The 22,467-nt window shown below is 55.9% G+C and overlaps 8 protein-coding genes across 9 annotated transcripts; 3 read left to right on the top strand and 5 right to left on the bottom strand.

Moving 5' to 3' along the window:
• Nucleotides 1-565: 565 nt before the first annotated feature.
• Nucleotides 566-4,639, bottom strand: JDV02_008563 (uncharacterized protein). The gene is made up of 5 exons (XM_047990175.1): nt 2,417-4,639; nt 2,180-2,288; nt 1,362-2,103; nt 1,182-1,296; nt 566-1,109 (listed from the first exon to the last, which is right to left on the bottom strand). Exons 1-5 carry the CDS (start codon nt 2,711-2,713, stop codon nt 789-791), a joined length of 1,584 nt encoding a protein of 527 aa, XP_047846181.1. The 5' UTR covers nt 2,714-4,639; the 3' UTR covers nt 566-788.
• Nucleotides 4,640-8,709: 4,070 nt separating this feature from the next.
• On the top strand, nt 8,710-11,003 carry JDV02_008562 (uncharacterized protein). The gene is made up of 3 exons (XM_047990174.1): nt 8,710-9,631; nt 9,700-10,259; nt 10,325-11,003. The coding sequence occupies exons 1-3, from the start codon at nt 9,418-9,420 to the stop codon at nt 10,643-10,645; spliced, it is 1,095 nt and encodes a 364-aa protein (XP_047846180.1). The 5' UTR covers nt 8,710-9,417; the 3' UTR covers nt 10,646-11,003.
• Nucleotides 11,004-11,786: 783 nt separating this feature from the next.
• Nucleotides 11,787-12,173, bottom strand: JDV02_008561 (uncharacterized protein; the record flags this gene model as incomplete). Its single annotated transcript, XM_047990173.1, has 1 exon — nt 11,787-12,173. The coding sequence occupies one exon, from the start codon at nt 12,171-12,173 to the stop codon at nt 11,787-11,789; it is 387 nt and encodes a 128-aa protein (XP_047846179.1).
• Nucleotides 12,174-13,232: 1,059 nt separating this feature from the next.
• On the bottom strand, nt 13,233-14,901 carry rpl8 (60S ribosomal protein L8). Of its 2 annotated transcripts, XM_047990171.1 has the most exons (4): nt 14,832-14,901; nt 14,509-14,583; nt 13,941-14,450; nt 13,233-13,885 (listed from the first exon to the last, which is right to left on the bottom strand). In XM_047990171.1, exons 1-4 carry the CDS (start codon nt 14,832-14,834, stop codon nt 13,685-13,687), a joined length of 789 nt encoding a protein of 262 aa, XP_047846177.1. In that variant the 5' UTR covers nt 14,835-14,901; the 3' UTR covers nt 13,233-13,684. The 2 variants fall into 2 exon arrangements, with proteins under 2 accessions (XP_047846177.1, XP_047846178.1); XM_047990172.1 differs by having other exon boundaries at nt 14,509-14,901.
• A 243-nt stretch (nt 14,902-15,144) lies between these two features.
• Nucleotides 15,145-16,524, top strand: CTU1 (cytosolic thiouridylase subunit Ctu1). The gene has a single exon (XM_047990170.1). It carries the CDS (start codon nt 15,310-15,312, stop codon nt 16,480-16,482), a length of 1,173 nt encoding a protein of 390 aa, XP_047846176.1. The 5' UTR covers nt 15,145-15,309; the 3' UTR covers nt 16,483-16,524.
• On the bottom strand, nt 16,033-17,313 carry JDV02_008558 (uncharacterized protein). The gene is made up of 5 exons (XM_047990169.1): nt 17,107-17,313; nt 16,953-17,045; nt 16,891-16,894; nt 16,728-16,822; nt 16,033-16,673 (listed from the first exon to the last, which is right to left on the bottom strand). Exons 1-5 carry the CDS (start codon nt 17,152-17,154, stop codon nt 16,653-16,655), a joined length of 261 nt encoding a protein of 86 aa, XP_047846175.1. The 5' UTR covers nt 17,155-17,313; the 3' UTR covers nt 16,033-16,652.
• A 185-nt stretch (nt 17,314-17,498) lies between these two features.
• On the top strand, nt 17,499-21,379 carry SAS3 (Histone acetyltransferase). The gene is made up of 4 exons (XM_047990168.1): nt 17,499-17,608; nt 17,675-18,497; nt 18,553-18,600; nt 18,652-21,379. Exons 2-4 carry the CDS (start codon nt 17,831-17,833, stop codon nt 21,180-21,182), a joined length of 3,246 nt encoding a protein of 1,081 aa, XP_047846174.1. The 5' UTR covers nt 17,499-17,608; nt 17,675-17,830; the 3' UTR covers nt 21,183-21,379.
• A 147-nt stretch (nt 21,380-21,526) lies between these two features.
• On the bottom strand, nt 21,527-22,394 carry JDV02_008556 (uncharacterized protein). Its single transcript, XM_047990167.1, has one exon. It carries the CDS (start codon nt 22,315-22,317, stop codon nt 21,652-21,654), a length of 666 nt encoding a protein of 221 aa, XP_047846173.1. The 5' UTR covers nt 22,318-22,394; the 3' UTR covers nt 21,527-21,651.
• Nucleotides 22,395-22,467: the final 73 nt, after the last annotated feature.

The following is a 22,467-nucleotide window of genomic DNA, read 5'->3' as shown; positions in this document are numbered from 1 at the left end:
TTCCTATCCCGATCGAAAACAATGTATACGATATACATGTACTACTTCGTACATGCTAACTTAGTAGCTCACGTGGCTTATTACGTGCCCACTCAAAACGTCGAAACAGAGAACATACCGGCCGGCAATTTCCTATCCTGATACCCCCCGCCCCCCTACATCATACATACATATACATGGAAGTAGTAATAGTAGTAGGATAGCGCCCGCCCGCCGCAAGGAAGCGGGTGCTGCGGCCCCGGCAGTGGCGTGCAGGAGGACCACGATCGGTCGGTGCCTTCGATCGGTCGGCTTGTTGGTTGGTTGGCTGGTTGGGTTCCAAAGTCGTGAGTGATCGATCAATCAAGCAAGTGCCGCGCACCGATCTGACCACGAACCCCCCCCCCAACCAAGTGAGCGAGCCACCACCAACCATGTCGAGTCTCACTGCCGAAAGAGGAAAACATGCAGAGCCTTCTCCCCTCCCCCCTTTTATTTATTTTTTCCATGCTGTCGCTGTCTGTCTGGGCTGGACTGGGCTGACTTTTATCTTAATATCCGGCGGCCTAGGGCTCTTTAAATGATCTGAAAAAGTGTCTCCTTGAAGGATAAAAGTTTGGGTATGATCAAGATATGCACTATATCATGTGAAAAAATGGTACAAATCGCCATGGCATTCAATGCTCTTTCCTTTTCGGACTTGGCCAAGTAGTGCGCAGTCATTCTCTCCAGGAATCCCTTTTTCATCTAAAAAAAAACTCGCAGCCGGGATTCTGCAACTCAATGCTCCCGCCATCCCCTTCCCCCGCTCAATAAGTGTAGCGGAAGTGCTTGTTCTCCTTGTCAGTCATGTTGGCCCACACCTCGGGCGACATGAAGGCCTCTTCCTGCTGCTTGCTCGCGCTATCGCGTCTCTTGTTGGCCCAGACGTAGTACAGGAACAGCGCAAAGGTCGTCAGCGCACATCCGGCCTGCGTGCCCATGACGGCCAACTTGGCGGGGAGGAAGTCGGGCGCATCCCTGGCCTGGAAGGTCTGAGGGCCGATGATGTTGCCGAGCGAGAACGAGCCGCTGACGAGGGCGGCCGCGAAAGCACGTTTCGTACTGCCGGCGCAGTTGGCAACGGTCCACTGGAACGGTGGTGGTGAGCATGGAGGGGAAAAAATTAAATAAACTTGGTTTAACACATGGTATATACGTACGCTGTAAAAGATGGTCAGGGGCGCGACAACGGCATTGACGAGGTAGATGCCAGCGAGCACACCTGACCGGTGGGTTTTGGGGTTCAAAAAGGACATCAAAGCACCGCCAATGATTCTGCAGACGAAATTAGCATCATGGCGGCTTTACGGGGGCAGCGCATGGCAGGTGAGCCAACGTACGCAGGAATGATGCAGGCAATAATCCACGCCCAGCGATGCGACTGTTTGCGAATGCCGAACCCGACCAATAGGGTGAAGAAAATGCTGACCACACCGGAGGGCATGTTCATCAGCGCCGCCTGCTTCGGCAGATACCCCAGGTTCTTGATGAGGGTCGCCGAATACGTCGTGACGACACCGCTAGAGACGGAAAGCAGGACAACGGACAGGAGCAAAAGGTAAATCTGGGGGTCCAAGAGCGCCTCGACAATCTCCTTGGCGCGAAACTTCTTGTTGTCGATGCCGGTCTGGTTGACGCTGACGTGCTTGAGGAGCGCGACCTTTTCGGCGTTGGACAGCCAGCGGGCCTTCATGGGCGTGTCGGGGAGGAAGAAGAAGGTGCACAGGCCGAAGACGACTGTCAGGCAGCCGAGGACGACGAACATGATGCGCCAGCCGGCAAGGCCCGCGCCGGGCGCAATGTGCTGGAAGGCGTAGGAAACGGCGCCGCCGAGGATCTGGCCGAGACCGAGGCCCAGGTACCAGAAGGAGAAGCGAGGCGCCTGTTCGGACTTTGTGTACCACTGGCTGCTGATGAGCATCAGGGAGGGCCCGATGGTCGCTTCAAAGATGCCGAGGAAGATGCGGGAGACGAGCAGCGTCGGGTAGTTCTTGGCCGCGGCACCGCTGGCCGTAGCGACGCCCCAGAACGTGACGTTGAAACCGAGCCATTTGGCGGCAGGGACCTTTTGCAAGAAGTAGACTGGAAGACCGGGGCGTGTTTAGAACCGACCCGAGGCAAGTTTTGGGGATGGGGCGAGGATTATCGTCAAACTCACTGTTGGGAACCTCGAAGCAGAGCAGGCCGACGAAGAGGAACGTCGCGACGTTGGAAAAGTCGTTGCCTTGGAGGTTCAAGTCCTTGTTGATGCCCATGACCGCGGCGTACTAGAAGACGTCAACCTTGTCAGTACAAATTGTCACCTGGGGCCGGGCCGGGCGGCCGATCCAGCAGTTGCTCACGCAAATTCGGTAGAGCAGTGGTGAGAAGGGGGGGCTGAGGAGTGTTGACGCACATTGAGGATAACCTTGTCGAGGAATTGCATCGTGTAGCAGCAAAACATGAGTGGCACAATGTGCCAATCGATTTTGTGGCGGAGAGCATTGATATCAACCGCAGCGACGCGATCAGGGTCGACGTCGCGATGCTCGTTGAGGAATTTCCACGCCGCGTCGACCTTGGAACCACCGCTGTCGGCGTCCGATTCGCGGCCGCCGGTTGGCGCAGCAGGCCGGTCGCTCGACGACAACGACTGGCCGGCCTGGCGGACGTCGACGTCGGTGACCTTCTCGTCGCCGGTCAGCGCGGACATTGTCGACGGATTTCTCGGAGCGAAGAGATGCGGGATCGCAAATGCAAGTCGACGGACGAAGAAACGTGGCGAGACAATGAAGAAGCGCTCTAGCGATGCGAGAGGAGGAAAGAGTTCAAGGCGGTGCCTGAATGGGCCAAGGATCGACGTGGGTGGGAATAGGTATGGATGGGTCAAAGAGACGGGCGGGCGCTCAAAAGTGAATCATATGGCGACCCAAGAAACGAGCGATCGCGCCCAAGGAACCAGGCGTCTTATGCTGGACAGCGGACGACGGGCGCGCATGGACGGGACGACGACGCAAGGGGGGCAGAGAAGAGGCGCAACGAGCTATCGAGGTCCAGAGCGAGACGGCGGTGCTGAAGAAGGAATTCCTCGCCTCGATGTCTCTGATGGCTCGACCAGGTGACAGATAGGTCGGCCAAGGGAAGGGAAGCAAAAAATAAGAGCCGACCAGAGGGGGGGTGTTGGGTTTCCCGACGGACGGGGGGGAGGACCGGGCGTTCAAGCCACATTCAAGAGTCTGGCTGCAACGTCTTGGTCCTTGTCGACGGCATCCATGAATATGGCGGCGGCGGCAGCGCTGGTGCCGAGAAGGTTAGGTTGGCTCAGTTCAGGTGCCTTGTGGTGCTACCTGAGGTTAGCAGGAGGGGAGGCCCGCGCTCATGAGGTGCCACGGCACGAAGGAGTAGTACAGCATGGATGGGTGCATGGATGGGATGGCATGGGTTTGGTGCGTATGTGGGCGGCGGGCGGCGGGCGGGCGGGTCGCCACATCGGCTCAACCTTACCGTTGTTGTCGGTGGACGATGATGATGGCGTTGGCCCGAGGGGTCTGTGCAGCTCCACCCTGAGCGATTGCTGGAGCCTGGGGGGACTAATAAGGTAGTACGGCGGAATAGTGCCTAGCAGTAGTAGTAGTAGATGTTCAGAAGTAAACGGCTTCGTGTAAAGTAGGCTCGCTGGCAAGGGAAAGTTTTGTAACTGTGTTTAGAACGACGAACCCCCAAGCGCTTCCTCAACTGTTAGTGTCCGCAAAGAAGTAGAAGCCAGCTTCAAAGTCCCGCCCGGGCCGTCCTTGTCTCAAGGCAACGCAGGAGTTGCCATTGCCTGCATTCCTCTGCGCTGAAAAGACAAAGCAGTACAGTATAGGATATACACTAGCTGCATGGCCACGAAGCTCCGTGGCCGTGGCCGGGGCCGGGGGAAGAGGCGTTGTAGGATGATGAACGGACGGGACTTGCCAGAGCAGAGTGTGCGGCCGTGGCTCTCCACTCGTGCCACGCGGGTGGCACACACACACACACACGCACGTTGTGTGGCTGTCAATGGCCACCCTGCGGCCGCTGGTGGTGGTCTGGTCTGGTTCCTCCCGCCCTGCCTCACACGCACGCGGCATCGCGAACCAAGCACTCGGAACAGGAAGGGTGGGTAGGCGGCCGGCGGTGGCGATCAAAGGGAGAGACGTCGGGGGGGCCTTGCAAGGGTTGGGTCAGCAGACTCAAAGGGCAAGCAAGCACGCACGCATGTACGTCTCACCCTACGCACGCAGGCCCGCTCAAGGTAGTATTCTAGTTGGTTTTCCAATGCCACCTTGACTCAAGTCGTCTTTTGTCTGCCGCTGCAGGCCTCCCCAAACGCGCAGGGGCATAGGTATCCGCAGGCCTGGTAGGAGCGCAGCGCCGCCCGCCGATCTGGCGATTCCGACGGCGGTTGCAGGGGGAAAGGGGAGAAGGAGGGGCATGGCTCTGGGCCCCCCGCCGTTGGAAAGTCCGTTGGAAAGTCGACCGATGTCTGCGCCGGCCGACCGACTGCATCGCAGGCAGTGTATTTAGGAGGCACGGGCGGGGGAAGACGGGAGGGCGGGAAGCCAAGGAGGGGAGCAAGGTGGTTTAATTGTGGTGCGCCCGCCCCAGACGGAGTATGAGTAACGTTAGTACCTCAGTACTAATGTATTTTGCACCTGGTCCGACCAGCAGATTTATTGCATCGACTTTTGCGCCCAATCCAGATACAAGCACTCACTGTACGCGGGCACAGACAGTGTACGAAGGTTAGGTACTACGTACTCCCCTCCCAAAGTGGCTCCCAGTCCCATCCCATGCCGCCCTGAAGAATTCAAAGCAGGAGGGTCCGCTCCATCCATCCCGTCCGTGCCCTCCCGTCCGTGCCCTCCCGCCAGCCCACCTCACCGCCCCCACCACCAAATCGCCTGCATTTCGAACGAGTACCGGAGCCACTCATCCACTCTCTTCCTCCTCATGTACGAACCCCCCCCCCCCCCCCCCCCCCCCCCCCCCCCCCCCCCCCCCCCCCCCCCCCAAGCTTTGGTCATGTACTGACAATATCTTTCTTCCCCGGAAGCCAACCGAGCCACGCACTGCGGCACTTGTTGTTATAAGGCTGTGACGCGCGAGCGCGCCCGGGGGCTTTGCGGACTGGTTGGACGCGCACCCGACGCACGCGTGACGGCGCACCCTGAACAACCTGCCTGCCACTGCCAACTCACTCATCGGCGCTCCGATGCAACGCAACGACTCCAGTTACAAATAGCCACACGTCACCAAGAGTCCCGGGCCAAACAGGCTCACAATGGCGACAGCCGCCCTTCCCCCCTCCTCCCTGCGGCGCCGTCTCGGGCCCGGCCCTTGCCTGTGGCGCCAGCACCGGGAAGTCATTACTATCCTGTGCCTCCACCGAGCGAAGCCCCAGATGGATCAGATCAGATCCCCCAGTCCGCTCCCGACCTTTTTTTTTTCACCAAGCAAATCCTTCCGTGCAGTAAGTGCGGCAATCGTTTCCTGCATCATCCACTCGTGTGGGTACGTAGCCCGCTCGCTACTCCTCCTCCTCCTCCTCTCTTCCGCACCGAAGAGTGTCTCGTTGTACGTAACTCAAGGCACTTTGTGCTCACCTGCCGGGCCGATCATCACCCGCCGCCCACCGCAGAACAGTCAGCTGCCGAGCTTCGCGAACCCACCCAACAGCGATGTGGTGGTCGACGGCTTTGGATGTTGGTCAACACGGCTCTTCAGAATGCCTGGACCTCTTGTTTTCGTGCCTGTTACTGTAGTGCTGTATGTACTACGTTACTTACTACCAGCAAAGCCGGATACGTAACCACCGGCCCCTTTGTTATTACGCTGCGCCCTCGCACTCCTCATCAAAGAATCCCTGGCCAGCTGTCCAACGAAAATAGTAAACTGTTACTCCCGGTCATAGTTTGCCCCGTCTAGCCAAGCTTGAGTGAGGTGCATACATCCGCGGCAACCGGCCGTCCCAGAGACCGTTCATCCTTCGGGCGACTTTGATGTCCCGCCCCTGACGCCAGTCGGACAGCGCCCGGGGCCGCTTTCGACCGCTGGCACGGCGGCAGCAGGTACTAAGAGCTCTATCTATGCCGTCTTGCACGAGCTGCTCTCGCAACTCTTCGCCCGTGGCACTTCTGTTACGCAGCCGGCGCCTCAAGCCTTGCCCCATTTGCGCTACCGTAAAAGCCTACATGCCCCCCCCCCCCCTGATGGCGATGGGCGTCTGCTTGGGTTTTTCCCAATCCTAAAACCCCTCCCAAAGTCAGTCTTCAGCAGCCTGGGTCACTGAATATCACGTCGGGTTATCGCGGCTGTTGAGTTGGCTGTTGGTCCCAGGAATGGGAATTCCCCACCATTCTCGAGGCCGAGCATGCAAAAGGCCCCCCGGCCATTGCGACTCTTGTTGGCAAAATGTCACCATGGTGTGGACATGGCCCGGAGCCCCCGGGAGCCTCGCAGCAATTTTGTGCATCAAGAGGAGGGCCCCTGTGCATCGACACCGCGAGAGGCTCCTTGGGTTGCTTCGAGCATGCATGATGAGTGCTGCGTGTGTGGACACGGATGGATGTGCCATGCTGAGAATACGAGTTTCAAGGTTTCAGGCTTCAGCAAGCAGCCAATGCGCGCCCGTTCGACGGACGCAAAAGGACAGTTGTTAAAATTTGTTTGTGCAGCCTGGCATCCTCCCGCTCAAAATCTCTTGCCTCGGAAACCCCCCGTGCAGGTCTTGTGAAGGTAGTAGACTCAACGCGCTCAGCCTGTTTAAGAACAGCACAGCTCACCGTCGCAAACAAATCCGACAACTCGGCTCGGATCTGGTTGTACGCAGCGCGCTCTCTGCCTTTTGACTCAATGCACACGTGTCACGGCCGAGCCTGGTTCATACATGGTGTCGAGCCGACGAAAGCTAACACACGAGGATAACTACGTGGCAAGTACGACGACACTTCTCTTCCAACAAGCTCAGCGCTTCACCAGACACTCAATCTTGACGAAAACGGCAAATGCGTGGCAAGCGAAACCCGTTTTTTTCTACTGGCGAGAGTCGTCTCGTCTCCACGCAGGCGAAATGTTGACTACCTGTAGACAGATATGAAAAGTTGTTGCCGTTCTTCGTAATCAGCTAGGTACGAAGATAACAAGTCACTCTGCCTCACAGATTGCAAGCAAAATACGCAGTACCTTATGTTGGTAGCTTGGTCTCTGGCGTACATCTTCGCACGATATCGCGGCAAGCCTAATCCCACTGCCCTCCGGAGTTAGTCCCACTACATGTGTATACTGCACCCGAATAGGCAGCCCGGATCAATTAAACGCAAAGGCGCCTCGAGGCAGTCATGCCTATAATCGCAGCTAGTCTTCGAAGCCATCCTCGCAACGGGTAGCAAGCAATTCTCATAGCGCAGGCTTCATAGCGTAGGTTTCGTAGCGCAATCTTCATAGCGCAGTCTTCATAGCGCAGTCTTCATAGCGCAGTCTTCATAGCGCAGTCTTCGTAGTGCCAATTGAACCTTTCGACCGCAATACCTTTCACGAGTCTCGGCGCCCCTCGAATTATGGCAGCCACTCACAAGCTTGGGAACTGGCCGACGCCCTAACTTACCTGACCTGCCTAAATTAGTGCAAAGCACATTGGGACGAATTCCGGAGGGCAGTGGGATTCGGCGTGCCGGCAAATCGGGAGCGATTGAAAACCCGGAGACAGCCGGTGTGGATGGACGGGATTGGGGGGGGGCGCAACTCTCAATCAGCTTTGTTGACTGGTCCACTTGCCGTCGTCGTCGTCGTCGTCAGAACTTTGGACCTTCCAGTCATCGGTCCCATAAGCACCAGTACCGACATGCCGACAACTTACAAGTAAGAGGTGCGTGCCCTTGCAGCTGAAGTCGACGACGCTACCTTGCTAGCACCGCACCACTCAACGCCGCTAAAAGCAGATCACTTCCCCTGATGCCAGCCACGCCCCCCTGGTCCAGCGGCGTTGATGGTGGTTCCACCTGGCTGGGTGGCTCTGGAGACTTCTCTTGATCACGAAAGACGGGCGGGCAAGCGCCCTTGAACAGTTCCGACATGGACTGATGATGGACCTTCATCACGGCCGGGGTCCGACCCGTGACGATTCGATGGAAAGACGGGATGCCCAATAGCCTTCCAAAGAACTCTCCTGTCCCGCTGCTGCCCTCCACCTCTCAGTCTCCAGTCATGCTGTTCAAAATCAAGGTTCCACTGGGAAATGGACTCCTGCGTCCCAACTTGGCAAGCATAATACATGTGCATCGTGTTGAGCGAGCAACTCGAACGCTGCTTGGCTCCCTTCCATCTGCAAGCTTCCTTTTCTTCTATGCCATGTTACAGTAACCAGATTGCGTTTTCCCGCACATTGCCACCATGATGGTTGATGCTCCGCTGGCGCGGGCGTCCCTCCCTCTGGCTTCGCGCGTGCCGCGCCCCATGTCACTCAACCCTCGTTTCTTTTTGAGCCCCGGTGATCGTACTCGTTGCTAGCTTGCAATGGCATTGGGCAGAGAAGCCTCGGCGCTTGACTTGCCTTGACTACGAGAGGCTAAAGGCAAGGCGGAAGGAGGCTGTTCTGCGCCATGGATCCCAGCCCTCTGCCTGTCCGAGATGTTAAGCACCGCCCGATGCGACTCTACCTACGGTTCAAGCTGCCACATTTGTATGTTTAAAAAAAACAAAGAATTAAGGGCAAAAACCCCCTGGTGGCGGCCGCTGTCAGTCTGCCTTTGGAGCAAGATCGGGAGACATGCCGAGCCGTAACTCTTGCCTCGGCTGGCTGGGGAGGCACTACACCCCTCCCCCTCCCTTCCGTTCGGTCGCCTTCGCCTTTGTAATATAAACGGAGGAAGACTCTTTTACGTTGAATATAGAAACCTAGCTGCTGCGTCTCCGCTACGTACGTCTTTCTTGGGGCCAGTCCCATCATTCGAAAGCCTTCGTTCGTGCCTTGCGTCACGAAGGCTCGCTCGCGCTCCCGCGTTCCTTTGCTTTTTGCCCAACTATTTCTGGCCACGACCCCTTCGCCCGTCACTACATTCCTTTGGGCCAGATCTGGTGGTCACCCGTCACCACCACCACCACCACCCCGCGCGAAAGGGTCTTACTTATCCCAGCCTCACCTGTCAATTTTGCTTTTTTCTTTACTCTCTCTCTCTCCCTTTGTTCGTCCAAGCGCTGCGATTGCGTGGTTCGATAGGGACGAGAGCAGATTTCGGAAACGCGAATATAGAGAACCACGATTGCCGCGGCTTTGGTCGCTGCCCATTGTTACTCTTTTTTAGACACATCTACCGAGACACGCCCGCCAAGGCATTTCCATCTCGTGTAACGACGACACTCTTGGACGGTCAAAACCGCTGAGCGGCATCGAGCGCAATGGGCTGGGTCGACAACGCAACTCCCGAGGTCGAGGACCTGTCGCAGTATCCTACAATCATCGCCATCTGCGTGGTCTTGTCCGTCCTCTCCATCACAGTCGTCAGTACACGGCTATGGGTTCGTGCGACAGCTCGCGGCCTGGCCGGTGACGACTGGATGGCCGCCCTCTCCATGGTCTTTGCGCTTATATACTCGATCCTTTGCATCATCCGTGCGTCTTACCCGCTCACAGCTACCAGGAAAACGACGACAACCAGAGCTGACAGATGCCTTTTTTAGAGACAAAGTATGGCCTTGGCTTGCCCGTCAAGGCTCGCCCAAAAGAAAACCTCATCCCGTACACGCGCGTCAACTTTGCGGGTCGACCAATCTACCAAATCGGCATCAGCTTCTTCAAGATCGCTTTGTTGATCAGCTACCTTCGCCTATTGAAGGGGACGGATCAAAAAACTTATCGTCTGATCGTCTTGACTACAATTGGAGTCATCTTGGCTGCTCATGTCGGATGTGCCCTTTCTCTCATATTTGCCTGTTCCCCGGTGGACAAATCGTGGAACCCTCTGAAGGCTGGCACTTGTCTGGCACCCGGTCCTTCTTTTACAGGATACGCCGTCGTCACAATCGTTTCGGACGTCGTCGTGGCCATTCTGCCGATCCCGGTCTTGCTAAAGCTCAACGTGCGTATGGAGAAGAAGCTGGGCCTCATTGGTATATTCATGCTGGGCCTCTTCACCACTCTTTGCTCCATCCTTCGGTACCTTCAGATCAACCGCATTCAATACGGCGATGGCAACTCAACCATGCTGGTTCTTTGGGGCACAATCGAATTCAACGTCGGCGTAAGTTGAAGCAATTGCCGATGTGGTGTCTTTCTTAAGCTTGCTAACTTGACCCCCCTATGCAGAACATGGTATCCTCTCTGCCGTTCCTCGCTCCAGTGTTTATGAAGAAAGCCCGGGAGTACCGCTCCAAGCACTCCGGCCAAGGATACGGCTCGTCGCACCGCATGAGCCGGAGTCGAGGTCTCAAGAATGGCGAACACTACCAGCTGAGCGACGTAAGCAACGACAAGAGTGTCTTTGCGTCCACGACCAAGTCAGGCAGCGAGGAGAACATTTTGCAAGACGGGGCAATCGTAAAGTCTGTCACGTACAGTGTCCAGGTCGACGAAGAGGCAGGGGGCCAGGGAGCCCGTCGCCGCAACGACTCGGGCTCTAATGTCTAGCGATTGGATCTAAGGGACCTTGGATTTCCATTTAATTTTACACGGATGAACGCTTTTACGGCTAAGGCTGAGGCTTACCCAGAGCTACGCCTACGACGACTCTACTCGGTTTGGCGGCGTACGAAGTACATATATTGTTCAAAATAGTCACATTTTTCTTTTAGTTGCGTATGGCGGCCAGGGGCGCATCTGTTTCTGCATAATTGGATGCTTGGGACAGGCGACCCTGTACATAACCACTGCCAAAAGAGAGGTCAAGAGCGCCGTTGTACTTGAGTCACAGAATATTGAGGAGGTGAAGCCATGACGATGTTTGTTGTTGGTTCGTGTTACGCCAGCCCATGCTGTAGAACCCGGGGTGGCGCCCTTTGCAAGTTACGTTTTAGCCCCCATGACGTGCCTTGGACACAGAAGTTCCGTACTCTTTGTACCTCGCACAGACATGCTGATCCAGGCGCCGGCGGAAACCAGGAGTTCAAACCCCGCGGAAGGCCGGCTGGCATGCCGGGTTCCCAGACTCTGTCCATGTCTTCACAGGGGCCCAGGATGTGGGTTCAATCTGCAGCGGGATTGAAAAGGGACCCCTGTTAGGCCGTGCAGATACTTTGCGCCATTACACCAGCAATTCGCCAGTCCAGTTTATACCTCAGGTATTATATTATGGTGCGTTGCACTTGTGCCGCCATGGCGCTTGGTGTTGCGCCGCCAGCGTTGACTGGGCTGGTGCTCCGTGCTTTGTCTTGTGGCGCCCTGCATGTCAAACTGCCTCGCATCCCGAAGTGTTGGGAGGCTGGGCGAATGATTACAGTGTCGTCGCTTCGCGATGCATGGCCACCAGTGTTTACGGGCCCGGCCCGGCACCCTGGTCACCCTGGGTGCTTCGTGGCGAAAGAGCCAGGACCTTTCAGCACACGTCATCAGAGGCCCTGCCAAATGGTCAATCTAAACATGCCTCCGGCAGGGTTCAGTCTCGTCCTTCCTTGATAGGTATGGGCCTGCAGCTAGGCTGAAGGCTGCCTTGTCCGGCATGTCTTGTGTTGGGACGTGGTTGTATCATGAGATGATAGCTCTGGCCTCTGGTCTCGTTTTTGTAGGTCCATCGTCATCGGACCGTACTTGTCAAATGTTCATCGCGCAGCGGCTACTCGAGCATCAATATGTTTTTGTTCACATCGTATGAGATGCTCATCTGACGCGTGCAAAGCAGCGGGCTCGCGGGCCGGATCCGGCTCCATTCGTGCGCGTCCAGGCAGGCTCGTCGAAACGCCAGCAGCCCTGCCTGGTCTGGCTGTTTCCGATGCACCCGTCTCGTATCGCTCCCGTGCCTGCCGGATTCTTCAATCCTGGTCCTTGCCTTTCGTACCTTGCAATTGTGAAAAGATGTGGCGTCAATACAAGATATACCTCTGTGTGGTCGATTGGCGTCGTCGCAACGAAAAGATGTGACAAGACGAGCCGAGTCTTGGGTGTCAACAATGGCGTGATTGGCACCCTCTCCACGATCTGAAACGCCCTTAATGAATCGCATGTAACATTGAATTGTCACTTTGAAAAAAACCTTCGCGGGGTTGGCTTACGTATGATCATGGGTGAAGGGCGTCGCCCATGACCAAGATCGAGCCTATATAACGAGATTTATACGACGGATCCCAGTCCTACATCTCGACAGTCTAAATCTTAGTAAGATCATGAGGAAAATCTTGCAAGGCGTGGAAGGGCTCAGCCCGAGTGCAGTCCACCTCCTTCAGCAAATGGTGCCGATGCCGATGTTAATTGGATACGAGTTACATCGAGAGGGCAAGCTCTTCCCTTGCATGAAGCCGTTTCGATACAGCCACGAGACGCAGATCTGCAAGAAACGTACGAGCTCGAGCCATGTGCGCTGTGCTTTTCCATCGCTCCATCGAGAATTGCCCCAGCAGCCGCGTCCAAAACACTGACTCTATTGACGAATGGCATGTTTTGCGGTGGCTCGCGTCACCTCTGCTCTGCAAAGACGAGGAGGAGAACGGGGACGACCCGAACACCCGTGAATTTGATGCGGGCGGCACCCGGGACGCAACATCCATGTTGAAATAGCTGCAGGATTTCCGCTCCTCACCACTACAAGTGCTGGACCCTAGAAAGTCGCTGCTCGGATCGGAATCTCCGGCCGTCGTCGTGATCATCCTCTGGATCGAGTGATTCTGCTCTTCAGACTCAGGTCCCAATCCAGCCAACCCATCAGATGCCCATATTGTCTTCGGTGCTTCAACATGCCCACAGACACGCGACGTACGTCCAGGCTCAAGGGCAAATGTCAAGTGTGGTTCTCGGGCCGAACACGCCAAGCCAGATCATTCGAGAAGCGGAGTCAGGGCCAAAGAACAGGAGAATGTTGGCAAGGTTTGGGAGGCAAATACGGAAGTATAGTAGCGTCGTACCAGTCAAGGCGTGGGAGCTAAGACGCGGCACGACGGCTCCAAAGCACCATCCGTCGCTTCACGAAGCCCTTGATCCTTGCTCGCCACGGCTCGGCGTTTTGAGAAAGCATATTTTACACGCCTGCGGAGGGCTACGAAGTACTACCCTAAGAGCATCCACCTGTGGCACTTCTCTTTCACGCCGCAAGGTCTCTCTTTAGGGCAAGTGTGCATTGCCTGGGAGTTTGTAACGGTTGCACACGCGGAGAGGCAGCTTCAAAATGTTCCCAGCAACCACCCGTCTTAAAAGCTGCACCGAACAGCGGCTGATCATTCACTGCTAATGCAGCAGCCTGGGTTGGGATATGTTGCCAGAGCGGTTCGAGCGTCTCAACGACTTGACCTCCCAATACTCAGTCATGAGTGCAGGTTACACATACTCATCACGGTGCATGCAGAGCTCTCAATGTTTGTCCATTGTTCAGGAACAGAGTCATTTGGGGGTGCGAGTCATGCGTGCATAGGAAGCGGCAAACACAGGTTGTCGCTAAAAATCTCAATTCATTTTTCATGCCCTGAAACCTGCAACACCGTGAAACCCGAAACCCCAATGCATCAAGGATGGATATTAGACAGCTTAAATCTTGGTGGCAGCCTCCAGAGCCTTCTGCTTCTTGAGCGTGCGCATCTGGGCCTTGGCGCCCATGATGCCACCACCCCACTGTCTCCGAGCCTGCTCGTGCTTGTCCATGAAGCCCTCCTTGACGGCGGAAACCAGCTTGGACAGCTCGTTCTTGTCCTCGGAGCGGACCTCGGTAACGGCCAGGACAGCGGCAGTCTGTTATGCTGTTAGCATCCAGTTCTGCAGCTCTAGTGAAAGGGGATTGACTAACCTTCTTATGGACAACAGTACCCAGACGAGCCTTGCCCTTGACGATGGCATAGGGAACACCCATCTTCTTGCACAGAGAAGGCAGGAAGACAACCAGCTCAATGGGGTCGACGTCGTTGGGGATCAGGACCAGCGAGGCCTTCTTGTTCTCAATGAGGCCAACGACGTGGTTCAGGCCGTACTTGACGGTGTACGGCTTCTTGCTGACGTCCTCCTTCTTCTTGCCCTCCTTAATGGCGGTAGCCTCCTTCAGAAGGCGCTCCTTCTTCTCGGTCTTGGTCTCGGGGCGGTACTTGTTGAGAAGCTTGAAGGCCTGGGCGGCAGTGTTGCGGTCGAGGACATGCTGGAACTGGGCCAGGGAAGGGGGAACCTTCAGGCGCATCTGCAGGATCTTCTTCTGGCGCTGGAGGCGGACATACTCGGGCCACTTAACCATGCGCGAAAGGTTGCGCTTGGGCTGGATGTCCTGACCGATACCGAAGTTTCGCGGGCGCTTCTCGATGAGAGGGTTCTACAGCCGCCCAGTCAGCTCATGAAGTGCAGTGCAGCGGGGGTAAGGATGCACAAACCTTGGGAGCCTTCTTCGAGCCAGCCTTTCCCTGAGGGAAAGGGGCCGGAGCCACCTTCTTTCCGGATTTGGGGGGCTGTCATTGAGAAAAGAAGACATCAGCGAGTTGCTCAAGCCAAGTGGTCTTCTTTGAACTCTAATGAGAACACGGCGTGGCATATTTCAGCACATCGTCGCGTCTCCAGCCAAGTCTTCACCTGGGCCGCGAGCGGCACGCAGGCGGAATTCCAACGGGTCGCGAGCGACACTGTGGAGAGTAACTGCGCTTTCGCACAATCGACTCACGAGCTGTGGCCATTAGAGTCGTGATGACTAGGAACTTACCATCTTGTTCCTTGGGCGGCGGTGCTCGGTCGTATGGAGCAATGTGGTTGATGCCGGAGCGTGGAAGGGTTGGGAAGGAACGAAGAAAAGATCGTTTTCTGATGGTGGGCGAAAAATTAGGGCTGGGTTCTTCGAGCGACCAGGATTCGTGCCCCACATGTGTGGCTGGTGCAGACATGGAGGCTGCCATATGTGGCTGGGTTTCCCTCTAGATTTTGAACTCACGTGGATATTATCAATGCCCCACTTAACTTTGGTTCGCGGGAACAAGAGTTCCACAGCACTGACTCAATAGGCATCAAGGGCCAGCCAAACTGGACTGTACGAAGTTGCAACTTTCGTTGATACATATCTTCATCTCAAAACGTCCATCAGATCTCAATTCCACGCACAAGCTCAGTACTCCGACCAGTTCTTAGGGCATACGGGTCTTCTCAACGTCAAGGACGTGGACTGGGTGGCAAACTTGGCTCACAGAATGCCACCCACGCCTTGCATTCGCTGCCATACCAACCGGGCTGTAGTCAAGAGGCCCAAGAATCACCACAAACTATGTCGAGAGTGTTTTCTCAACGTTTTTGAGAGTGAGGTGCACCACACTATTGTCTCGTCGAAGCTCTTCCACCCTGGCGAGAGAGTTGCAATAGGAGCCTCTGGCGGCAAAGATTCTACGGTCCTGGCGTCCGTTCTTAAAACTCTGAATGAACGGTACAACTACGAGCTTGATCTTGTCCTGCTCAGCGTCGACGAAGGGATCAAGGGATACCGCGATGACTCGCTGGAGACAGTCAAGAGGAATGCCACCCAGTATGACATGGCTCTCAAGATCGTCGGATACGACGAACTATATGGATGGACAATGGACCAGGTTGTGGATACCATTGGCAAGAAGGGCAACTGCACATACTGCGGCGTGTTTCGCCGGCAGGCGCTCGACAGAGGCGCCAAAATGCTGGATATCAAACACGTCGTTACCGGACATAATGCCGACGATGTCGCGGAGACCGTGTTGATGAATCTTCTCCGAGGAGACCTGCCACGGCTGTCGCGCAGTACCAGTATAGTCACGGGAAGCTCATCCAGCGAGGTCAAGAGGAGCAAGCCACTCAAATATGCGTACGAGAAGGAGATCGTCTTGTACGCCCATCACAAAAAGCTCGACTATTTCAGCACGGAGTGCATATACAGCCCGGAGGCATTCCGAGGAACAGCAAGGAGCTTGATAAAAAGCCTGGAAAGGGTTCGACCAAGCGCGATACTTGATATTGTACGGAGTGGGGAGGACATGGCCAGGCTGACGCCAAACAAAGATCAGGACCCTTGTGCATGCGACGAGGGTGAAGGTATGGGAGGATGCGGATCGGCTGAGAGTCGCAACGCGGCAATACGATTGCCACCCGAGGAATCGAAAGCCACCAAACGAGGTCAACCAAATGGCCTTGAAACGGAGATAACCCGTCATGGACAGCCGAAGGAGGTAGCATCATTGCAGCTCCCGGTCAGGAATCGCCGAACACAGGACCGCTCTTCTGGCCAGCTTCAAACTCTGGGGCATTGCGTACGGTGCGGCTACATGTCAAGCCAAGACGTGTGCCAGGCATGCACGCTCCTCGAGAATCTGAATAAGAACAGGGCAGATATTGCCATCTGAATGGAACCTTTGGGCAGAAGGTGACGTTCTGTCAATTCTGGCTCTAAATGCGCCGCGGTGCGCAATAGATGTAGACCTCTTTCGCACTGTCGCTCATCCTCGCCAACACGTTATCCCTGGTGTTATATACAGCTGTGTTCCACAGTATCTAATGCGGCTCGTCCGCTTTCTCAAGAGAAGCGCTTCTCCAACTGTTCAAGGTCAGCAGGCCTGGCCAGAAAGTAATTCGCTTTCTTAAAACGTACCTTCCAACCGTTGCTGAACTCAAAACCCAATGGCGCCTCGGGTTGATTTGTTTGTCCTCGCAATGTTCCTGTGAGCCGGCGATCGCGCTCCATCACTATGGTGTCTATGTCAGTCTCCCGCCGGCTATTTATCGTACGCAAGGCGCCCAGGGCAACAACTCACTTTGCTGCGCATGCTGTTAGCTAATTGACACCTATATGCGGCGATGCAGCACTAGAACTGACCTTGTCCCATTGATCAAGCGAATATCGTGGGCGCTTCCCTTCGTTCCTCCACGTCTTCACAGCTGCAAGACCTGTACCCGTCACACCAAACATCTGCATAGTCGTCAGCCCTGATGCCTCGAACTATTCGGGCTCTCGGTGTCTCAAGACTTACGCCGATCATGATGGCGTAGGGCAACAAGGTCTCGAAGGGAACCGGCATCGTGGCGGCGTGCCGGCAAAGCGGACTTTGGTGGGAAACAAGTTTGGGCTGAACGGTGGCGCAAGGCTTGGGCCAGTTGGTATCGTGGCCGGCCGTAATTAGTTGTCGTAATGCGTCGTTGAACGATAGCCCGGCGAAGGCCCAATTCCTGCTGCGTTTGGTCGTCGCGGGAGTTCGCAGTCAGAGGTAGGCAAGTGGAATGGTTGGATGCCTGAGGCCGAAGGCGCGACAGCTCCACCCTTGCGACAGGGCAGAGGGCCTGGCGTTCCTCGCACTGTACTACTTGCAGCTGCATGTGGGGCATTGACCTCAGGACGCGCGCGCGCACTGTAACAACGTTGCGAAGCAGTCATTGCTTGCCGTGATCGAAACGCGACAGCTGGTCCTCCGATCCGCGGCCTGCCATAATCATCACAGGCTCTGGCTCTTTCAGCGCGTCGCATGCCATCGCGCGGTAAGCTGCACCATGTCATACTCTATGCCCATGTCTTATTCGGCTCCCAACTAATTGTCGGTGCAGTTCAGGCGTCTCCCCCTCGGGTGGTTGTCGAGCCGCGTCTCGCATGTCATCATGCTGGCACCCTGAGAATCGACCGAAACGATCTGTCGCAACGCTCGTTTGAACCGGATATGACAACACTCTGTCTACTTGACTGTTTACAACGCGATCTACAACATGGCGAGCGCGCAGGCGATGGAAGAGGAGCTCCAGCAGAGTGTTTTACTCTCCGAAGCCGGATACGACACAGCAGACAGTGCGCTAGTCAGCGACAGCAAAGTGACCACACAGGATGCGCTCATTGATGGCGTCACAGACATCTCCGGGGGCGGCCGTAGTGGCTTGGATGATGACCTGAGCGACCGCGACGCGTCTGGCGAAGAGCTTGACCAAGATGCATCCGGGGAGGAAGACAACGATTTACTCGCTCGCCAAATTGTTGTCGGCGATGCTGTCGATGAGGAAGAAGAGAGGGACGACGATGCCGACACCGATGCGGACCTCGACGACGAACCGGAAGGTCAAGACGAAGACGGCGATGAAGGGGTGGGGGCTGTCAAGATTCGCCCTGTAGAGTCTGATGACGAAGACATTGATGGAGATGGCGAAGACGATGAAGACGACGACAACGATGCAGAGAGCGACGTTTCAGACCTTCCGAGCGCTGTAGACGAGGAAGATTCCGATGAAGCACCAGCTTGGGAGGACGCAAACGAGGCGGCAGAGGACGAAGAGTCAGACGCCGCGCCTTCAAACACTTGCATTTTCTGCAAGCAAGACGAAGAGAATGACCCAAGCGAAGATTTCGAAGTATTTCTCACTTGCGCGAACTGCGGCGAGAATGGTAAGTCGGTTGCTTTGGAACGTGGTTAGCAGGAGAATGCCACTAACTGCGTCAGCACATCAACAATGCGCTCGTGATGCGGCAGCAATGAGCGAACACAACAGTAAGTAATCGAACGTCCAGCAGTACCGAAAGTTTTACTAACCTTTTCCAGCACCTAATCGGTGGAAATGCCCCGAGTGTTTTGCCACAGATTCCGACTTGAACGATGAAGATGTTGACATGAAGGACGGCAACAGCGCAGATGGCCGTGAGCAATCCGTATCGCAGCATTCAGAAGGAGGAGACCAGCAGAAGTCACACGATGATCCCGCTGAACGAGCGACTGCGCCACGAGAGTCTATGAACGACGATTCGACAGATGGTTCTCGGATGTCAAAAAAGAGAAAGACGCCCTCGTCCGAGCCAGAAGAGGAGGTTTTGGCTTCAAGAAAACGGCGAAGGTATCCCTCAATCGAGGCAGTGGTACAAGAAGGTGGCTCTGCCCACCACCCCGTCGACAGTAGCAGAGCCTCCAGAACACTACGCCTCAAACTTCAGCCTCCGCCACCCGTTACCGTCATGAAGCGGTCTCGTACCTCGTTAGTCATCAATATCGAAGTACGGCCTGGGAATCTCAAAGAAATTTTGTCTCGCAAGAAGCGCGATAGGAGACGCCCTGGTGTGGCAACAGCTACTGCAGGATCAAAGCCGACCCCTGCCTCACGATCGACTCCTGTGCGGCCAGCGGCAGTCCCGACCCCGATCAGCTCCCTTCCCACGCCTTTCACATCAGATCTATACTCCCAGCCTTTTTACTCGTTCTTTGACAAAGAAACGGATGACGCAAAAGGGCGGCCTTACGGCGGTATTCTGACGGAAGCAGAAGCGGATACGTCGAAGACACTGCCCACTCCTGATGACCGCAAGAGATTTGACCAGGCCAAGCAGAAGGCCGAGGATGAGTGGCGCGCTCGTATTCTCGCAATGCAGGCCGAGGCTGATATGCCAGTGCGGAAGGCGAAAAAGTCCAGCGACAACGCAAGCCAGATTGAATGCATCGAGTTCGGCGGATGGGAAATCGATACATGGTATGCGGCGCCGTATCCAGCAGAATACAGCAGGAACCGCATCCTCTACATCTGCGAGTTCTGCCTGAAGTACATGAACTCGGATTATGTTGCATGGCGACACAAGCTCAAATGCGCCACAAAACACCCACCTGGGGACGAGATCTACCGCCATGGCTCAGTATCGATCTTCGAAGTGGACGGGCGAAAGCACCCAGTCTACTGTCAAAACCTCTGCCTCCTAGCGAAGCTCTTTCTTGGTTCGAAGACGTTGTACTACGATGTGGAGCCTTTCCTGTTCTACATCCTCTGCGAATATGACGACTGCGGCTACCATTTTGTGGGCTACTTCTCCAAGGAGAAGCGCGCCAGTAGCCAGAACAATGTGTCCTGTATCTTGACACTACCTATCCACCAAAGGAAGGGCTACGGAAACCTGCTCATCGACTTTTCATACCTCCTGACCAAGGTAGAGCAGAAGACTGGCTCGCCAGAGAAGCCGTTATCAGACATGGGGCTCGTTTCATATCGCAACTACTGGCGCCTCGAGCTGTGTCGATACTTCCTGAATTTGGTGGATGCCAACAAGCACCACTCCGATGGCTTGAGCGTCAAACGAATATCCGATGATACAGGCATGACGGCAGACGACGTTGTGTCCGCCCTGGAGGGTCTTCGAGCCTTGGTGAGAGACCCGCAGACTCATTTGTACGCTTTCCGTGTCGACCTCGACTACTGCAGACACTACGTGGCGAAGTGGGCGTCAAAGGGCTACGTGACGCTAAAGCCGGAAGCACTAGCCTGGACTCCATACGTCATGGGCCGAAGCAACGCCGTTAATTTTGAACTTGGCCCACCTCTCAGTACTATCGCACCACGCGAGGAGGAGGAGGCGAAGCTTCAAGAAGGACACAATATCGCCAGTGCAGAAGGCCGTTCTCTAACGAACGGGCATAGCCAGAGCGCCTCCAAAGAGCCATCAGCCGTTGTCAGTGAGGCAGACATGACACTAGACGGCTCAGAGGACACGCCGTCTTCTGAAAAGCGCACATCTGAGGACAAGGAGAATGCCGAACCGGCCGACAAAGCTGAGGAGGAAGGTGCTGTAGCATCACAGTCATGGTCAGAGCCTTACAAGGACATACCCGCGAGTCGGTTTGAGGTATTCCCGCCTGTGACAGTCAGTCGACGGGCCGACAGGTCGCGCCAAAGCATAAGTCAGCCTGCCCCGCCTCGATCTTCGACGAGTTCGTCACGGCCAAAACGTTCCAGTGGTAGCGCCCGTCGACCTACAGCAAGCAGACCAAGCAGACCAAGCAGACCTAAGACCAGCAGCAGCGCACGACGGAAGACTGGTGGCACTGGACGCGGACCAGGTCGATGGCCCAAGGGAACCAAGAAGTCAGACTATGGCAATGCTGATAGCGGGCCTGGTCTACCTCCCGGGTGGCTAGAGAGACAGGCCCGCCTGCGTGCCGAAACTGAGGCGAAGAGGTCGGACACTGAACGAGCCCGGATGGATCAACCTGCAAAGGAAGAAGTACAAGTTGTTGTAGCGAACAGCGAAGGACCTCTGGATGCCATCAATGGGGCCCCGGGAGAGGACGATGTCGATGCGGAAGGTGAGGACGAGTAGATGGCTCTTTGTACAAGTCGGGATGACGCCGACATGTGTTTTTGGGGGACAGTGTTCTAGACACTATTTTTGGGAGGGCACACGATGTCAACGGTGACGTTGGGAGCTATTGATGATCTGCAGAATTAGTGCGATTAAATTTTGATACCAAGAGGGGTTCGATCTCATCCTTTGAGCATGCACTAATACTCAATTCCCATATCGTTCTTGAATAAGCGACTGACATCTTTTGCGCATCTCCGGCTCTAGAGGCCGTGTGTAGGTAGGTACATCGGTCAGGCCCCGTGGGTCCTTATATGCGGGATCACGGTCTTTAAGGGATCATGTTCCCAGCGGTGGATTGGTGCGAAAAGGCCGTCATCAATACCCCGAGCGACTAGAGAGGCCTTACTCAGAGATACCCTCGAGTGTGCCAAGAATTATAAAGTACATGGCAGGCTGCGGTGGTTTCGTGCAATGCAGCGCGCTGTCAATGACCCTCTTCCCTCCGTTCGGCGTTCTCTTGACCACCCTTCTTCAGCCTCTCCTCCCAAAAGCCTTTGCCGTAGCTCACCAGTATCTCCTCTCCTTTCTTGATGCCCCTGCCCGCCGCGTTCTTCCCGCCCACGACCCAGACCCCCATGCACACCTCGCCCCAGCGCTCGCAAAACGCCGTCCCAAATACCGCATTCGCCCTCTCCCCGACGCCCCGGTAGTCGTTGACGAAACGCCCCTCGTTGCCCTCGAACGCAGCGTCCACGGCCAGCCCACCACCACCACCACCACCACCACCACCGGCCCCGTCCTCCTCCTCCTCCCCAGCTTCTTCTCCGCGACTCAGCCAAAGGTCGTAGTCGCTCTCCGCGGAGGACGAGCTCCCGGGGTGCACGCGGCCCAGATACGCAAGGATGAAGGACCCGGGCTTGAGGTTCTGCGCGGCGTATAGGCCTTGCTGCCCGTTTGCTGGGTGCGATGGCTCCCGTATGGTCTGGATCTTGACGTTTGGTGAGGGCGTGAGCGTCGCGGAGGCGGGGATGACCGCGAGCTCGTCTGGGTTGCTTTTTAGGAACGCCAACTGTGCGGCGGTGAGCTCCTTTGCGTGAAGAGGAGCCTTGAGGTATCGAATAGAGTCTGGCCAGTTTTTGGGCTTGGACATGATGAGGACGCACGTACGAATAGATCGCCTCAAGGCCGGGTTGTCTCAGACTTCATGCTTGTGTGTCGACATTGAGGTGACCGGCGTCGTAGGAGACCCCCGTTGCACTATGCATGCTGATATGGAGCTTTGGGGTCCACTAAAGAACCT

Source organism: Purpureocillium takamizusanense, chromosome 8 (assembly GCF_022605165.1).
Source record: "Purpureocillium takamizusanense chromosome 8, complete sequence".
In the NCBI taxonomy this organism is placed as follows: domain Eukaryota; kingdom Fungi; phylum Ascomycota; class Sordariomycetes; order Hypocreales; family Ophiocordycipitaceae; genus Purpureocillium; species Purpureocillium takamizusanense.
Note: the sequence above shows the minus strand (reverse complement) of the source record. Positions and strands in the feature narration are given on the sequence as shown.

What these genes read in the sequence shown, in the direction of transcription:
- JDV02_008556 (XM_047990167.1), bottom strand. Translation starts at nt 22,317, where the DNA reads ATGTCCAAGCCCAAAAACTGGCCAGACTCTATTCGATACCTCAAGGCT.
- JDV02_008562 (XM_047990174.1), top strand. Translation starts at nt 9,418, where the DNA reads ATGGGCTGGGTCGACAACGCAACTCCCGAGGTCGAGGACCTGTCGCAG. An exon ending in CTCGATCCTTTGCATCATCC is followed by an intron (nt 9,632 to 9,699) that starts GTGCGTCTTACC and finishes TGCCTTTTTTAG; the next exon opens with AGACAAAGTATGGCCTTGGC. An exon ending in CAATCGAATTCAACGTCGGC is followed by an intron (nt 10,260 to 10,324) that starts GTAAGTTGAAGC and finishes CCCCCTATGCAG; the next exon opens with AACATGGTATCCTCTCTGCC.
- CTU1 (XM_047990170.1), top strand. Translation starts at nt 15,310, where the DNA reads ATGCCACCCACGCCTTGCATTCGCTGCCATACCAACCGGGCTGTAGTC.
- rpl8 (XM_047990171.1), bottom strand. An exon ending in GCTCGAAGAAGGCTCCCAAG is followed by an intron (nt 14,451 to 14,508) that starts GTTTGTGCATCC and finishes GGGCGGCTGTAG; the next exon opens with AACCCTCTCATCGAGAAGCG. An exon ending in GTACTGTTGTCCATAAGAAG is followed by an intron (nt 13,886 to 13,940) that starts GTTAGTCAATCC and finishes ACAGCATAACAG; the next exon opens with ACTGCCGCTGTCCTGGCCGT.
- JDV02_008563 (XM_047990175.1), bottom strand. Translation starts at nt 2,713, where the DNA reads ATGTCCGCGCTGACCGGCGACGAGAAGGTCACCGACGTCGACGTCCGC. An exon ending in TCGACAAGGTTATCCTCAAT is followed by an intron (nt 2,289 to 2,416) that starts GTGCGTCAACAC and finishes GACGTCTTCTAG; the next exon opens with TACGCCGCGGTCATGGGCAT. An exon ending in ATTGCCTGCATCATTCCTGC is followed by an intron (nt 1,297 to 1,361) that starts GTACGTTGGCTC and finishes TTTCGTCTGCAG; the next exon opens with AATCATTGGCGGTGCTTTGA.
- JDV02_008558 (XM_047990169.1), bottom strand. Translation starts at nt 17,154, where the DNA reads ATGCCGGTTCCCTTCGAGACCTTGTTGCCCTACGCCATCATGATCGGC. An exon ending in CCTACGCCATCATGATCGGC is followed by an intron (nt 17,046 to 17,106) that starts GTAAGTCTTGAG and finishes ACGACTATGCAG; the next exon opens with ATGTTTGGTGTGACGGGTAC. An exon ending in AGTTCAGCAACGGTTGGAAG is followed by an intron (nt 16,674 to 16,727) that starts GTACGTTTTAAG and finishes GACCTTGAACAG; the next exon opens with TTGGAGAAGCGCTTCTCTTG.
- SAS3 (XM_047990168.1), top strand. Translation starts at nt 17,831, where the DNA reads ATGGCGAGCGCGCAGGCGATGGAAGAGGAGCTCCAGCAGAGTGTTTTA. An exon ending in CGCGAACTGCGGCGAGAATG is followed by an intron (nt 18,498 to 18,552) that starts GTAAGTCGGTTG and finishes TAACTGCGTCAG; the next exon opens with CACATCAACAATGCGCTCGT. An exon ending in AGCAATGAGCGAACACAACA is followed by an intron (nt 18,601 to 18,651) that starts GTAAGTAATCGA and finishes AACCTTTTCCAG; the next exon opens with CACCTAATCGGTGGAAATGC.